The 16,019-nt window shown below is 44.3% G+C and overlaps 1 protein-coding gene across 2 annotated transcripts in view; it reads left to right on the forward strand.

Moving 5' to 3' along the window:
* The window catches only part of ptprub (protein tyrosine phosphatase receptor type Ub), a 372,529-nt gene that overhangs the window by 274,218 nt on the left and 82,292 nt on the right, over nt 1-16,019 (forward strand). For both annotated transcript variants that reach the window (XM_083662513.1, XM_083662512.1), the window contains exons 11-12: nt 2,572-2,674; nt 3,354-3,627. In XM_083662513.1, coding sequence (XP_083518639.1) covers nt 2,572-2,674; nt 3,354-3,627 — 377 coding nt within the window. The remainder of the gene's footprint in view (nt 1-2,571; nt 2,675-3,353; nt 3,628-16,019) is intronic.

Consider the following 16,019-nt stretch of genomic DNA (forward strand, 5'->3'; position numbering starts at 1 on the left):
AGGGGGAGGGGCTGTGCACTACATGTTTCTGTGGAGGGGGAGGGGCTGTGCAGTGCATGTTTCTGTGGAGGGGGAGGGGCTGTGCAGTACATGTTTCTGTAGAGGGGGAGGGGCTGTGCAGTAGGGATGTCGACGGTTAACCGTTAACCGGTTAACCGCCGACAACGTCATTGGTCGGTTAAGCATGTCGGTCAAACGGTTAATTTGCATATTAAATTGGCATACAACGTGTTGCCAATATGGTGTTTTTTTTCCCTCCTTCGCGGTAAGCAACAATGTTAACTAGCCTAAGTAGTTACTGTAGCAGCATTATATAGGAATTAAAAGCTCCTGCCACTGCCAGAACAACATTCATTTAGAGAAAGGCTTTTCCAAATGGAAAAGCAGTGTGCACTGTCCGCCTCTCCCCCCGCGTGCGAGATGTGCTCTGTGATAAACTCAGCTCCACACATGCGCCACACCCCCGCCCCCCCTCTGCTTTGACCAGACGGGAGAAGACGCCCTGCCCTGTGCAGAGTCAGACTACAGCGAGCCAGTCAGTCATGCTCCTTCTGTGTTTCAGCCGCTGTCATGAGACCATGAGGTTACTTTCAATGACGCGTTTCAAAACAAGCTGCGTCTTCCACATCGATTCACTGAGGAATCCACACTTTTACCGTAAATTGAGTTCTCTCCGGGTCTGTCTGTCTCTCGTGTAATAATCCCACAACGATTACAGCAAGAGTGAGAATGCTCTTCTAAACACATCGGCTATTAATATATAATTATTTCTCTGCATCTCATATTAGATCGGTAAAAAGTTTGGACAGCCTGCCTCATTTGTTCATCCTCCCGAGTCCCGCAATGCTGACAGCTGTCAGCGTGCGGACTTGCTGCACTCGTCGTCATGTCGTGCAGCCGGACACACAGAGAGCATACAGCCCTCGTCGCAGATAAAGAGAGAGAGGGAGAAGCGTGGAGAGAGAAGCAAACTATTTTTTTGCACATCTCAAAAGCAGGTAAACCACTGTTGAATTATTGAGAATGTCAGAAGGAGAGAGCAATAAGCGCTTCGTCAGTGCGCCCTGCAGCGTGAAGGCTTGGGGCGGTGTCTTGATGTGCTATTCAAAGTGGAAATTCGTTCAATTAGCGACACGTTTCGTTCTGAGCTTTTAAAATTAGTTTCTGCTGGTTTTATTAGACTATTTACGACACATGCAGTAAGATAATTCATTTAAGAATTGTGAGCGTGAGTATGGGTTTTTTCCCTCCGTATTTCCCCCTTCTGCAAATGCGTGCAGCTCCTCATAGCCTATCCGAGGAATGTTTTTGTTTAGATGGCTGGAGGATTTAACTTGTCTTCTCGTTTTGTTAATGTGTTTTTTTCTGCTTGTAGATGTAAAAATAAACGCTTTCTACTGAAAAAAAATCAAGCATTTGGTAGGCCTAAGGTTTAATGGGGCACAGACAGTAAAATAGCGCATTTTAATCTTCTCGGTTAACCGACAGTTGTCGGCTAATGAGTGTCGGTTGTCGGTCAAGAAAAATTATGATTTTCGACATCCCTACTGTGCAGTACATGTTTCTGTGGAGGGGGAGGGGCTGTGCAGTACATGTTTCTGTGGAGGGGGAGGGGCTGTGCACTACATGTTTCTGTGGAGGGGGAGGGGCTGTGCAGTACATGTTTCTGTGGAGGGGGAGGGGCTGTGCAGTACATGTTTCTGTGGAGGGGGAGGGGCTGTGCAGTACATGTTTCTGTGGAGGGGGAGGGGCTGTGCAGTACATGTTTCTGTGGAGGGGGAGGGGCTGTGCAGTACATGTTTCTGTGGAGGGGGAGGGGCTGTACAGTACATGTTTCTGTGGAGGGGGAGGGGCTGTGCAGTACATGTTTCTGTGGAGGGGGAGGGGCTGTGCAGTACATGTTTCTGTGGAGGGGGAGGGGCTGTGCAGTGCATGTTTCTGTGGAGGGGGAGGGGCTGTGCAGTACATGTTTCTGTGGAGGGGGAGGGGCTGTGCAGTACATGTTTCTGTGGAGGGGGAGGGGCTGTGCACTACATGTTTCTGTGGAGGGGGAGGGGCTGTGCAGTACATGTTTCTGTGGAGGGGGAGGGGCTGTGCAGTACATGTTTCTGTGGAGGGGGAGGGGCTGTGCAGTGCATGTTTCTGTGGAGGGGGAGGGGCTGTGCAGTACATGTTTCTGTGGAGGGGGAGGGGCTGTGCACTACATGTTTCTGTGGAGGGGGAGGGGCTGTGCAGTACATGTTTCTGTGGAGGGGGAGGGGCTGTGCAGTACATGTTTCTGTGGAGGGGGAGGGGCTGTGCAGTACATGTTTCTGTGGAAAGAGGGAGAGACAGCGTGACTATTAGTAGGTGTTGGTAGATTCAATTCAGGTGGCCTAAATAAGCACTGGTGAAGGTGGAATGTGTGTGTGTGTGTGTGTGTGTGTGTGTGTGTGCGTGTGCATGGCTGTACTGTACCTTCATTATTCATGAGATGTATTAAGTCTAGTGTGCGTGTGTGTGTGTGTGTGTGCGTGTGTGTGTGTGCGTGTGTGTGTGTTTGTGTGCGTGCGTGCGTGTCTGTGTTTCCAGCTCCCACGTTTGATTACAGTGACATGCCTTCCCCCCTGAGCGAGACAGAGAGCACCATAACTGTCCTACTTCGCCCCGCCCAAGGGAGAGGAGCACCTGTCAGGTGAGACCATCATCACACACACACACACACACACACACACACACACACACACACACACACACACACACACACACACACACACACACACAGTACAGCCAATATGATATTATAGCCAGTGTTGGGGGTAACTCATTACAAAAGTAACTTATTACATGTAATATATTACTTTTAGCAGTAACTCAGTAATATAATTTATTACTTATAGGATTTCAGTAATATTATACCAGTTACTTTGTCAAGTAACTCAAGTTACAAATTGAGTTACATTTGATTAAATCAAAGCACATCTTAAAAAAAGATACAATAATTTCCTAATCAAATTGTGTGTTTTTATGCAAATAACCACTATAGATGACAATAACAAAGGAAAAGAATCAAATTTAGAATTTTGGATTGACACACTGACTTCAAGGCGGTTGAAATATTTTTTCCGGGATGGTTCTGGGGCAGCGATGTCATTCTGCTGCTGCTGTTTTGGTAAAAGTAATGCAAAAGTAGTGTAATAAGTAACGAGTTACTCTACACAGGAAGTAATATTGTAAAGTAACGTATTACTTTCAAATGAAAGTAACTAGTAATATGTAGTATATTACATTTTTAAAGTAACTTGCCCCAACACTGATTATAGCCAGCGCGTGTCTGACTGGTTGAAGGTGAGACATCTGTGTGTCTTCTGCAGTACCTACCAGGTGGTGGTGGAGGAGGAGCTGAGCAGGAAGGTGAAGAGAGAGCTGGGTCTACAGGAGTGCTTCCCGCTGCCCACGTCCCACGGCGAGGCCCAGGCCCGGGGCACACCACACTACTACACGGCCGAGCTGCCCCCCAGCAGCCTGCCAGAGGCCAGCCCCTTCACCGTGGGAGACAACCACACCTACAACGGCTACTGGAACACTCCACTGGACCCACGCAAGAGCTACCTGGTCTACTTCCAGGCCATGAGCAACTTCAGAGGGGTGAGTCGTTGTGGGACGTATCTCTCAATACGATTCGATACACGATATTAGAGCCCGACCGATACTGGATTTTTGAGGCCGATACCGATATTAGGGAGTAAAATAATTACGATATCGATATATCGGCCGATATTCTAATATTAAATATACACATTATATTACACAATGTTTTTGCAATGATCCCTCAAATATCAAACACTTGACAAAGATATGACTTGACATGACTTGAGATATGTAATGTAGGCAGGATATTTTACAGCTTATCAATCAACTTTATTGTCCAAAATGACATCAATGCAATGAAACAGTAAACTGAACTGGGGATTTAATAATTATAAATAACTAAAAATACAAAAACACAAATATAACAAATATAAAATATAACTTGAGTTAAGAAAAAAGATCAAATATACACAACATGTCGTCTATGACTTAACACATTCACTGCCAGCCATTTTTTTTTTACTGTAGGTAGCTTCTGCCAAGCCGTTTTTTGAGGATTCTGGCTCATTTTACAAGAGCCGAGGATAATTTTCTGCTTGGACTTTGTGAACACGAAGTTCACAAAAGTACTAATAGAATGTGTGCTTTCTCTGTCTAAAAGAGTTAGTTTGTAGAGTTAGTAGTTATGTAGATATTAGCCGTTGAGTACAGCATGGTTTGAGCGTCTGAGACAGGAAGCTGAGATAATCGCAGTTTTGTGAAATTCAATCAAACAGGCAGAACAGTCACTTTAACCATTTATTTTTGGCATCAGTGAGAGATCAGACATCTGAACAATATAGTTCTGAACACCCTCTCCTTTAAACTCCTCCCTCCGTGGGCGTGTCTGGTGGCGTTTGTCACAAGCCAGTTTCTCCTGCCTGTCTGAGCAGTGAGCAGCCTCCCTCTCTGGCGGCCCCTCGTCGGCGAGTGTGGCGAGTGTGGACTGTGGATGGGACTCAATCGTTTCTTGGATTTTCGGTTGAGAGCTTTGATGAAGCTTTGTGCGATTCTAGGCTTTATGCTGCCCACCCAGTCTATTTTTGGAACCCCCCACCGTTGTGCGCCGGTGTGCAGCAGCGTGAAAGCGTTTTCGCCTACAGTATGAGAATGAGGCTCGTTCGTTTCTGGGTTTTCGGAATGCGTGCGATTCTGGCCTTTCTGCGGGTGTTTCAAAGTGTGTTTCACCCATAATCTATTATGCAAATTTGCAATCCCCCACGCCAGCACCGCTCTCCGCTCTCGGTGTGCTGCTGCTGGCGCGGCCGCTCTCGGGCGAGTCTGGTGACTGATGACTGTAAAATCGCCAAGCCATTTCCTTGAGAATGGCTTGCTCCCGCGGCTGTTTTTGGTTGGCTTTCTCTCTGTCGGGAGAGCACTGTCGCCACTTAGCTGGTCGGTAAAATAGATTATACACATTCTCTTCCTCCAATATTGGTATAGGAGACGTAAAAGGGGTTGATCGATGTCCCACCGTCAAAAAAAAAAAAAAAAAAATTTAAGCCGAGATATCTCGTCTTTGGCACTCAACGGTTGGATTCTGTAAGCCGAGATATCTCGTCATTGGCACTCAACGTGTTAAAAAAGACAAAATAAAAAAATATAATATCGGCCAACATATCGCCGATACCGATATATCGGATATCGGCCAATAATATCGGTGGACATACTGTGCGGGATGGAAACATACTGTGCGGGATGGAAACATGCTGTGCTGACATTGGAACTATTTGTAAATCCTGTATGTGTCCCACGGCTTTGGTTAAGTGCACATAAAGCATGTTGTGGAACAGAGAATTAACTTCATTGTGCGTTACTTTCAGCTCGTAAATCTCTGATTAGCTGGAATTACTCCGAGACAACAATGCAGCAGACAATTCTTTTCTCCTCTTCGTCCTTTTCCCCCTGCTCCCTTGTCCTTTCCTTATTGTCCTTATTGTCCCCTTCATTTCCTTTGTCTCTCATCACTTGACTGTCATTAAATACAAATGGTGGCTGGATTGTAGACCAGGGTTTCTCAAAATGGGACAAAAAGCAGGCCAAAGTTTGACATTCACAATATCTTGCCCTTCTACAAGGAGTTTGGTCAATTTTGACCGTATATTAATTATGATTTTAAGACCTGCCATCTACTTGTACCATTTCTTGAATAATTTACGTCCTTTAGTATTGTTTTGGCCCCAGGACAGGATAGACATTTATTTATTTATTTATTTATTTATTTATTTCGGTCATGGGAAATTAAAACATTTCATAAAATAAAACGAAAAAGTACAAACAAGCAGCACAAGGCTGATAGACCGAAAAGGTGTAGGCTGAAGCTATAGCTTATAGCGCCTACCCTTCTTACTTAAACAAGCTATACAACAGAAAAATGATTAACGAATAATCAATTATAAACAAAAACAGAGACAATAATTCTCAAATTCAAATAATTACACAATTGACAATTACACTGCATATACATTGCATTACCCGAATATGCACATATACCGGTACACATATATATATATACATATATATACATAGGATATCTTAATAATTATTATCATTATAATCATTATTATAACCACAATAATCACTTTCATAATTATATTTCATTACAATATACAATACAATACAATATATACAATATACAACCGTCCAGAAATTAATATACACCATACACAGATTATATATAACTCAATATTGTTACTATAACTCTTCCTCCCTATACCTCATAATAATGCATTTTTTATATTTCTTTTTGAACTGGATCACACTTGTGGCGGTTATTCCACAGCGTTCTGTTTCTCTGACTACGTTTACACGCACACAATATTTCACTATTAGTCGGAAAATTAATTTGATAAGGGTCATGTAAACAGCGCATTCCAGCTGCATTTTCCAAATTTGGCCTTTTTCAGAATTTAGCATTTTCCGATTAAGACGTGGGATATTCCAGTATTATTTGGCTTTTAGGAGTATACCCGGGAGCAGTATGGGTTAGCGCCCCAGCCTGTGTCTTCCGTGAGGAAGAAGCCCAACAAATCCACGAGAGGCCTTTTGGAATGAAATGTTGGGAGCGGGGGAGTCTGGTGCGACGCACAGGTCCTGGACCTGGTGAGACGTAGGAGGAGCCCGGAGGGGAGTCAACCCACATAGCCCAGTCCCTCCACGTGCCAGAGCCTCCCGGTCCCGGCAGAGTAGTTCCGGAGCAGCGGATTGAGTGGCCCTGTCTTTCCCTAAGAGGGCTGACCGTGGGTAGCTACTGGGACGTAAGTCGGGGCTTGATCAACCCCCGGCTGGGTCACCTGGGCGAGGGTGTATGATGTTGCGAGACCCGAAACATCCTATGACCCCAGGGTACATCACTGATGATACGTCCCAGTTGCATCCATGTGATGTTTTTTCTCTACTCTATATTCTTTGATGACGTATATACAGTGCATTCGGAATATGCGTCTCAATCAGGGTTTTTACCACAGTTTGTGACGCATGTTGCCTGTTTGTGGTCAGCTGATGTGTGCTAGAAAGCGCTAGAAGAGGCGATATAATCATAATAATCCATCATCTCTGGCATGCAAAAAGAAAAGCCCACATTTCTGATCGGGAGGAGATGAGAAACATCGATTTAAAGAAGGAGATATTTAAAGAGAGAGTAGTGCCCACGGAAGTCCAAAATGCTTGTGAGGTAAAAAATAAAAATAAAATAAAAAATCCTAGGCTACTTTTAATATGAAAAACTTGGATATCAGGTTTTTGGATATGCGCAAATATCACAACGCCAAACTTTTCAGCAGCAAGCTCCTGAAATGGACCAGCTGATGCTGGTAAGAATATAGTCAGGGCTGCTCTGTTTATTCTCAACAGAAAAACCTACAGTACCTTCATCTCTCCCCCCCCCCCCCTCCCTGACGTGTCTGGGAGGGCGAGCTACGGCTGCATGTAAACTGGAATGTTAGCGGATTATTAATTTAGTCTGAATATCGTCTTTTTCCGAATACGGGCAAAAACCGGAATATTGTGTACCGTAAATTCCGCACTATAAGCCGCACCGGAGTATAAGCCGCAGCAGCAAAATTGCCTGTTTGTTACATATATAAGCCGCACCGGACTATAAGCCGCAGGTGTTTTAATGTTTTTTTTTTTTTTTTTTTTTTTGTGTTTTAATGTTTAATTACCATATGTAAGGGTTCATGCACAGAGGGGATTGTCGGGAAAGAGATGGCTGTTTGAGGAAGCTCCCATTTATTAACATTTCAACAAAACAACATAACACAACACCACCTGTGTTGTGTTATGTTATGTTATGTTATGTTATGTTGTTAAAAGAGGGCAAGAGAGGAAATTAAAACAGAAGTGGATTTATAGTTAGAAAGAGTGCTAAAAAAGAGAGATTTTTTTTTTTTTTTTGAAAAAATCCATAGATAAGCCGCACCGTTATATAAGCCGCAGGGCCAAAAAACGGGGAAAAAGCCGCGGCTTATAGTCCGAAATTTACGGTACATCTTTATATTTATCTTTATTGTTTATTGAAGCAGGGACAGTACACAATAAATATATTGCACCAGAAATAGCTAAAAGCTCATTTGCATCTGTAGTCCCTGGGCGCACAGAGTCCTGTGTGCACACAGTACATATCAAATACAGCAATTAAAAGAAAATCCTAATGTCTAAACAATCAAGATACATGATACAAAAAAAAATGACGAGACTTACTATTAGCAAGGTAATACACATACAATGCGCACAACAGTGAAATAGAACACAGAGCTAGATAGCAATCCACTAAAATCACATAGAAGCAAATGAGGAGATGGTGAAACTTATGTAAACGTAGTCACTGTTCTTTGAGCACACATAGCTCTCCAGTCCTCCGGTCTTACCCAGAGGGAGCCACATTACCGCACCAAACTCCATTACAGGAAGTGTTGTCTCTACCTGGGCGAGACAATGACTTCAGGATAATTGGGCACAACAGGTGCGGATAATCAGAGGTAGAAAACGGCCGCTTTCAATAGTCAATAACTGCGGCGATGAAGCAGAGAAATGTGGGCTGTAGCGTAGCTGCTAGCATGGCCTATTGTGCTCATTACCTTGGGAATAAATACATGCAGCGTTGGCTCAGTGCTCTGTGTTGGACGAGATGGTTGGATGATACAAGGTCCATGAACAGAGGAGGGGAAGTTCATCCACCCAGCAGAAGCATCTGGTTCCGGCTGGGTGGAGAAACACACGGGGGTATTGCCGTGTGAGCAACTTCGCACAACTGGGCTACTAAGCGTGGGATTAGCCAGGCGGAGAGCCTGGCTTTAGCGAGCGGACGAGGAGGAGGGTTTGTTTTGCCTGGCACGTGGCCAACGTCCATGACCCCACACGGTGAGCGGAGCACACGGTGCCAGATCACTGCACACCACACCCGGTCTGTCCCCCCCTCAGCATCTTCCTGTCCCAAATACACCCGACACTGTCCCCGTCCCCTCAACACTGTCCCCAGTGCTCCAATCCACTTCGGCCAAGTTGTAAATACATTGACAGATTCTCACTTCCTGGATCAATACAGCTCATAAGTGAGCCATTTGGAATGCACAAACCACGCCTCTTTTAGTAAGGTAGACAACGAGCTACAACCTCATTTTCACCTAAACTCCCTCCGAGCCAGACCTCTTAATGATTCTATCCAGATTGGTTTTATGAGTCTGGACGCTCCAAGTCTGATTTGTGTCACTTGTCCCAAACCACATATGGAGGTAGTTTCCAATCTGTTTTCGATTGATGTGACTTCAGTGTGGATGCGCTGATCACCCAAATCAGATTTGAGTGTCTTTTGCAGGGGGCGGGGACTTGAAGAGCAGAGAGCAGACATGCAAACACTGCCAGAAACATTGTATGTTGGCTCATTGGCTCATTGTATCTGGACCAAGCCCCCACCCCTCCCACTTTCCCCTGAAGTGTTTGTTTAAGCTGTAATTCCTCAAATGGCCACTTGAGGCAGGACTCAGGATTCCCGTTGTTCCTGTTTAAATGTCCAACTTTCTAACTGTAATGAAACATATTTACAGCCTGGGCCTTAACACGGTTTTGGTCTATATAGCTAATTTCACCTTTTCATAACATCTGTGGGGGGGGGAATATATTTTATAACTCGCCTGTTTACATTTGATAAGGGTTTAAAGTTATGCATAATTAAGGGCGTGTCCCGGTCATGGACTGTGTGAGTGACGGCTGGGTGTAGCTATCGGTAGCTACCTAGCCGCTCCGCTCAGCTAAGCTAATCGTTAGCCTAATTCGAGTCGAGCTACCGGTCGCGTTAGTTTAGTGTTGCGGTCTTTTTGATCATCTAAAGCTAATATTGGACAAATATGCCTTCTTGCTCAGCAATTGATTTTACTAACAGGCCATAAAGGTAAAGGTAAAGTAAGTAAAAAAGTACAAAAAGGCACGCACATCCAGTGAGGGATTTAAAGTCAGGTGCAGGACTGAAGTGCAGATAAGTAATAAAAATAGAGTCCGCACACTGGCAGCTGCTCCCAAATATTTATTCGACCACAAAAAAGTGTGACGTTTCGGGCAAAGCCCTTCCTCAGACAATCATCTGAGGAAGGGCTTTGCCCGAAACGTCACACTTTTTTGTGGTCGAATAAATATTTGGGAGCAGCTGCCAGTGTGCGGACTCTATTTTTATTACTTAAAGGTAAAGTAAGTCCCAACGATTGTCACACACCTGAGTGTGCGAAATTTGTTCTCCGCATTTGACCCATCCCCTGGGGGAGCGGGGAGCAAATTTAGATCTTCTAGTTCACATTACAACTGTTTATTCTGAGCACTTCATAGTCTTTTGATGATGGTCACATCCACATATGAGATATGCTAACAAAACTACAAAATAGATGTTGGGATTCGTTAACACGTTAACTGCCAGCGACGTATGCATACGTCAAGCAGAATCCAACCGTTAACTGCCAGCGACGTATGGATACGTCAAAAAAATCGTTTTTTTTTTTTTGACGGTGGATCGTTGATCTGGCCCTTTTGCATCTTCTATTATACTGTTAGAGCCGCCGGGCGTGTGCAATCCATTCCGCCGACCCACTGAGTGGCGACGGTGCTCAGACTATTGAGTGTTGTTTGGCCAGAAACGCACGCATTCCAGCTGAGCTCAACCGAGGACCCAGAAGCGAACGAGCCTCATTCTCATACTGTAGGCGAAAACCTTTCACACGGGCGCACGGCGGTGGGGGCTTCCAAAGGTGGACTGGGTGGAAAGCACACTTTGAAGCGCGCAGCATAAGCCTAGAGTCACACAAGGCTTCGTCAAAGCTCTCAACCGAAAATCCAAGAACGGATTAAGCCACATCCACGCTCGCCGACGAGGGACCGCCAGAGAGAGGCTGCTGCTCACTGCTCAGACAGGCAGGAGAGACTGGCTTGTGACTGACAAACACGGAGACACGCCCACGGAGGGAGGAGTTGTAAGGAGAGGGGGTGCGGGTGCTGCTATGGAGGAAATTACTGTTCAGAACTATATTGTTTATGTCTGATGTCTCACTGATGCCAAAAATAAATGGTTAAAGTGACTGTTTGATATTGAATTTCACAAAACTGCGATTATCTCAGCTTTTTGTCTCAGACGCTGAAACCATGCTGTACTCAACGGCTAATATCTACATAACTACTAACTCTACAAACTAACTCTTTTAGACAGAGAAAGCACACATTCTATTAGTACTTTTGTGAACTTTGTGTTGACAAACTCCAAGCAGAAAATTATCCTTGGCTCTTGTAAAATGAGCCAGAATCCTCAAAAAAACCCTCTGGCAAAAGCTACCTACAGTAAAAAAAAAAAAGGCTGGCAGTGAATGTGTTAATGGTGGTTTGGAATCTGTGGGCGAAGGTTAAGTGTGTTCCCTGTATGTTCCTGTGGTTTTTGGATAGTGGTCTTGACACTTATAACAACAATTTTATATCAATACATTTTTAGGTTTCCTGTGCATGGAAAATGGTTATTAAGACTATAGTTGCACGCTGCTTTATGATTGCCTTTTCCTTTCCATTTTCAATGTGTCTGCCAAACACTTGTGGTGACACATGCAATGCCTTATTATGAAAGTGTAAACTAAATTATGACTTAATTTCTCATCTGCTGTATGTTAACAGTACAGCTCGTTAAATCTGAGCCTGCATGGTCCATTTCAGTTTGAGCTGGAAAGTCTTTGTGGAGGAGAGGGGTAACAGCACAGCTAATCCTCTGAAGCCCTGGGCAGCAAGGGGAATGATTTGAGCAATATATGGGAGCCATAATAGTTGGCATTTACCCCTGATAATTATCTGGAGAGTGCCTGTCAAGCCCCTCTAATCACTTTGATTGATCCATCTAAAGAGGTATTTGAAAGAGCATCGATTCAGACGACAGTGCGGTCATTTATACAACCGCCCTGCATCTCCCAATGGTGTGGACCATCTTCTCCACCTCACTTACACTACACCAGGGATACTCAACTTGCTTTGCCCGGGGGCCACTTTTGTGAAATGATAGAAGGCCAGGGGCCAGTTAATAAACAATCAATATACATTTTTCTGTAGCGGATTGTAGGTTTTTGGGGTGTCAGCCGGAGTTTAGTCTGACAATGTTGTGCACACCGGATAGTTAGTTAGGTTAAGTTAGTTAGGTTAAGTACATACACAAGTGACTGGGTAGCAAGCAGACGGTGGTATTTGACAATTTAGCAGCTAAATCATAGATTATTGAAAGATATTCCATATTCCAGACTGAAATGCTATAACAGAAGTGGAGTATTGGCCAGAATGACATGAACATTTGGACACTTATTCCGCGGGTATCTTGCATGTTGCGTTCAGGTACACTGTAAAAAAATAAAATAAAAATTGTTGTTGCAATTCCATCATGGGCCACACAGGGGCGCCCGCGGGCCGCATGTGGCCTGCGGGCCGCAAGTTGAGTATCACTGCACTACGCACACACACACACACACACACACACACACACACACACACACACACACACACCATGCACACACGGTGGAGAACATTGTCTGCGTGTTGTGGAGCAGAGCCCCATGCATGCTGGCATTTCAGTGTTGTATTTAGAGCTGCCAGGAACCAGCGGCCCCTCTGGCATGACTTGGCACAGCATGGCCAGATGTGTTCTGATGAGTGTGTCCCACTATCTCCAGCTTTTACTATTGCTTTGCCTAGTTCTTGTATATCATCTAGCAGGGGTGGGCAACTGGTGGCCCGCGGGCCGCATGCCATCCCTGACCTCACTCAGTGTGGCCCCTGGGTCAATTTGCCTATTTTTTGCTAATGGTGTTAGCATTGTCCATCCACATACTGTTTAATGCTAGCATTTGAGCTAACGCTATTGTAACAAACTATATCCAGGATGCACATTGCACATGCACCATTACTAATCTGATTAATATGACATATTTGGGTGATGTACCCCATCAAATTAATGTAGCGGGCTGTTTTAAAGCTAGAGTTTCTGGTGTCATCTGAAGGGAAGAATGACTCAATTTGAATATGAAAAATATAACCGTTGGTATCATAAACTTGGAGTCCTTTTCATCAAATTAGTAGCTATAATTGGGAGTGATGGTGTTACAGTAGTAGGCTACTGGTGGAAGTGCACGGTCACAATCTGGCCCTCTGGTAGCGAGGACATTTTTTTGTGGCCCTCTCTATCATCAAAGTTGCCCATCCCTCATCTACAGTAAATATAATCTGCTCCGTTTCTAGTGTAAGTTTTCCAACTGCTCGGCTTCAAGAAAGAAAAAGAAAAGTCAGACAGTGGAATTGCTTTTTGTGATGTGCAGAATGTCAGCTGCTGAGTCGAGCCAACAAAGCTGAAAGTCACCACGTTGTTTCTGCTGTGTCACAGAAGCATTTTATACACACATAGACACACAGATATATTGTCACAGAAGCATTTTATAGACACATAGACACACATAGATATATTGTCACGCTATAAATCAAATTATTCACTTCACTTGGTGCAATGAGCAATAGCTCTGCCTATTTTTTATTATTATCTGTGCCGGGTTATATGCCTTTTGATCTTGCTGCATATTGTAAATGTAGAGAGAACAGGTGTTTTGAATGCATTTGCTGGTGGTAGACGTGTGTGCGTGCTAGGGGTGGGAATCACCAGATGCCCACGATACGATACTAAAAGGATAGTTGAGTCACGTCACGATACGATAGTATTGCGATATATTGAATTTTGCGATATATTGAATATTGCGATATTTCGATATATTGCGATTTCTTACTTTTTCAACTGCAAATGATGTCCCCAAAGGAAAACTTTGTCAACATCTGGTTTATATAAGAACAATGTTCCAGTCTGTCCATCTGACTTCAACCATTTTATTGCAACAACATTGTCAAGTAGACAGACCACCAACTTTCATAAAGTCATGTCATAGTTGCATGCACCTGACAAACTGAACTGTTTGTTACAGTCTACTTACAGTCCACCTTAACTGGATGTGTGTGTGGACTAACTGTACTTAGGTAGTTTTTGAACAATGCAACTTCACTTCTCTTGCACAAAACATCTTGTGCAGCCCATTCAGTAACTGGGGAATTTGTAAATTACTGTTCTGACAAAACTGTTACTGTTAAAACAAAATGAAAATATGCTACCGTTTGTTTACTGCTGGCCTTGGAACTAAAGTTTATAGTAGCCCGGTGGCCTGGCATGGCCTGCACACACGAAAAAAAGAAAAGAATTTGCAATATCGATACTTGGCGTCCAAATATCGATACAATATCGTCAGGCAAAATATCGCGATACTATGGTGTATCGATTTTTTCCCCCGCCCCTGGTTCCGGGGCGGCGATGTCATTCTGCTACTGCTGTTGTTTTGGTAAAAGTAATGCAAAAGTAGTGTAATAAGTAACTAGTTACTCTACGCAGACAGTAATATTGTAAAGTAACTTATTACTTTCAAATGAAAGTAACTAGTAATATGTAGTATATTACATTTTGAAAGTGCGTGCGTGTGTGTGTGTGTGTGTGTGTGTGTGTGTGTGTGCGTGCGTGCGCGTGCGTGCGTGCGTGCGTGCGTGCGTGCGTGCGTGCGTGTGAGTGTGCGTGCGTGCGTGCGTGCGTGCGTGCGTGCGTGTGCGTGCGTACGTGTGCGTGTGCGTGTGCGTGTGTAAATGACAGTCTGTCATCCTTCTGTCTTTCTGATAGATACTAGATCTTTGTCTACAGTTAAACCCTGCCTGCCTCCAATGTGTTTGAGATCAAACCATAGGGTTAACAACTTGTTTAAGAGTCTGTCAGCTTGAAATGCTTTTTCCAATTAAAAAAGGCAATCTAGCCACAGTTTGAGGAAAGCGCTTCTTGCTCCTTTTCCGAATGGGCAGATTTGCATAATTGTCCCATAATGGCTGAATTAGCATCTCTAAATCTTAATTTGATAATGCATCTCCTCCTAGGTGGCGGGGGAGAATTGGATTACGCTCTTGGATCTCATTAGTGCTGTTTTGACAAAGGTCCTTTTCATAACACAAAGATGTCATCGTTTGAGATTTTAACCAAATTAATTCCTTTTCATCGCTGAGGCCCGCGGTCTGAAGCCCTTCCTCTTAATTATGCTCTCCCCCTCGGCTCTCAACATCATCGGCGAGGATCTCTGATCTTCCTCAAACACTTCACACCACCGCTCTTTAGATTTTTGAGATTTTGTAATCTCATATTTTCAATAGGTGTCTTCTTCACTGAGACCTTCTTTGTCTTCCTTCACTGCACGGTTGCCCGTATCCTATCGTGCATTCCTTTATAACTGGGAACTGGTAATCTTACCGGTTCAAAGTTCATGAGCTGGGACGTGACGTCACTAGAGCTGGTATTTCCCATTCCAAACTCGTAGGAGCCTCAGCAGCCCCGACGTAAAAAATCCAAGATGGCTGATCCGCGCAACAACAGTAGTTATAATCGTATAAATGCTATTTAGCACTTCTGTCTTGTTTGTGTCTCATTAAATCAGCTGTACACACAGCACGGCCCACTTCTATCTGTGTGGACATGAGGCTGCAGTGTTTGTATGTGCAAAATGCCACGAAATGCCTTGTTATCAACTGTTATTGCTAACAATGGCTAGCGAGTGGATCTGACCAGTGAACAGTGAACTTCCCAGCTCAACTTTTCTGCAAATGGAATGCTAACAAAACGGATGTGACGTCATTTAGCCTCCATGCACATCCCAGTTCTTTTGCGATAAAGGAACGCACGACTACTTCACTGCACAGTTGCCCGTATCCTAGTCTCGCTGGCCAGCCTCCCCTCCCTTCCGTGAGAGTCGTCTGGCTGCACGGAAACAGCCTACTGGGATAAACCCTCCCCTGCTCTACAGCTGCTCTCCCATTGGAGCAACTGTTTCAGTGGCTGCCGG

This window comes from Poromitra crassiceps (assembly GCF_964638095.1).
Source record: "Poromitra crassiceps genome assembly, chromosome: 29".
NCBI lineage: Eukaryota > Metazoa > Chordata > Actinopteri > Beryciformes > Melamphaidae > Poromitra > Poromitra crassiceps.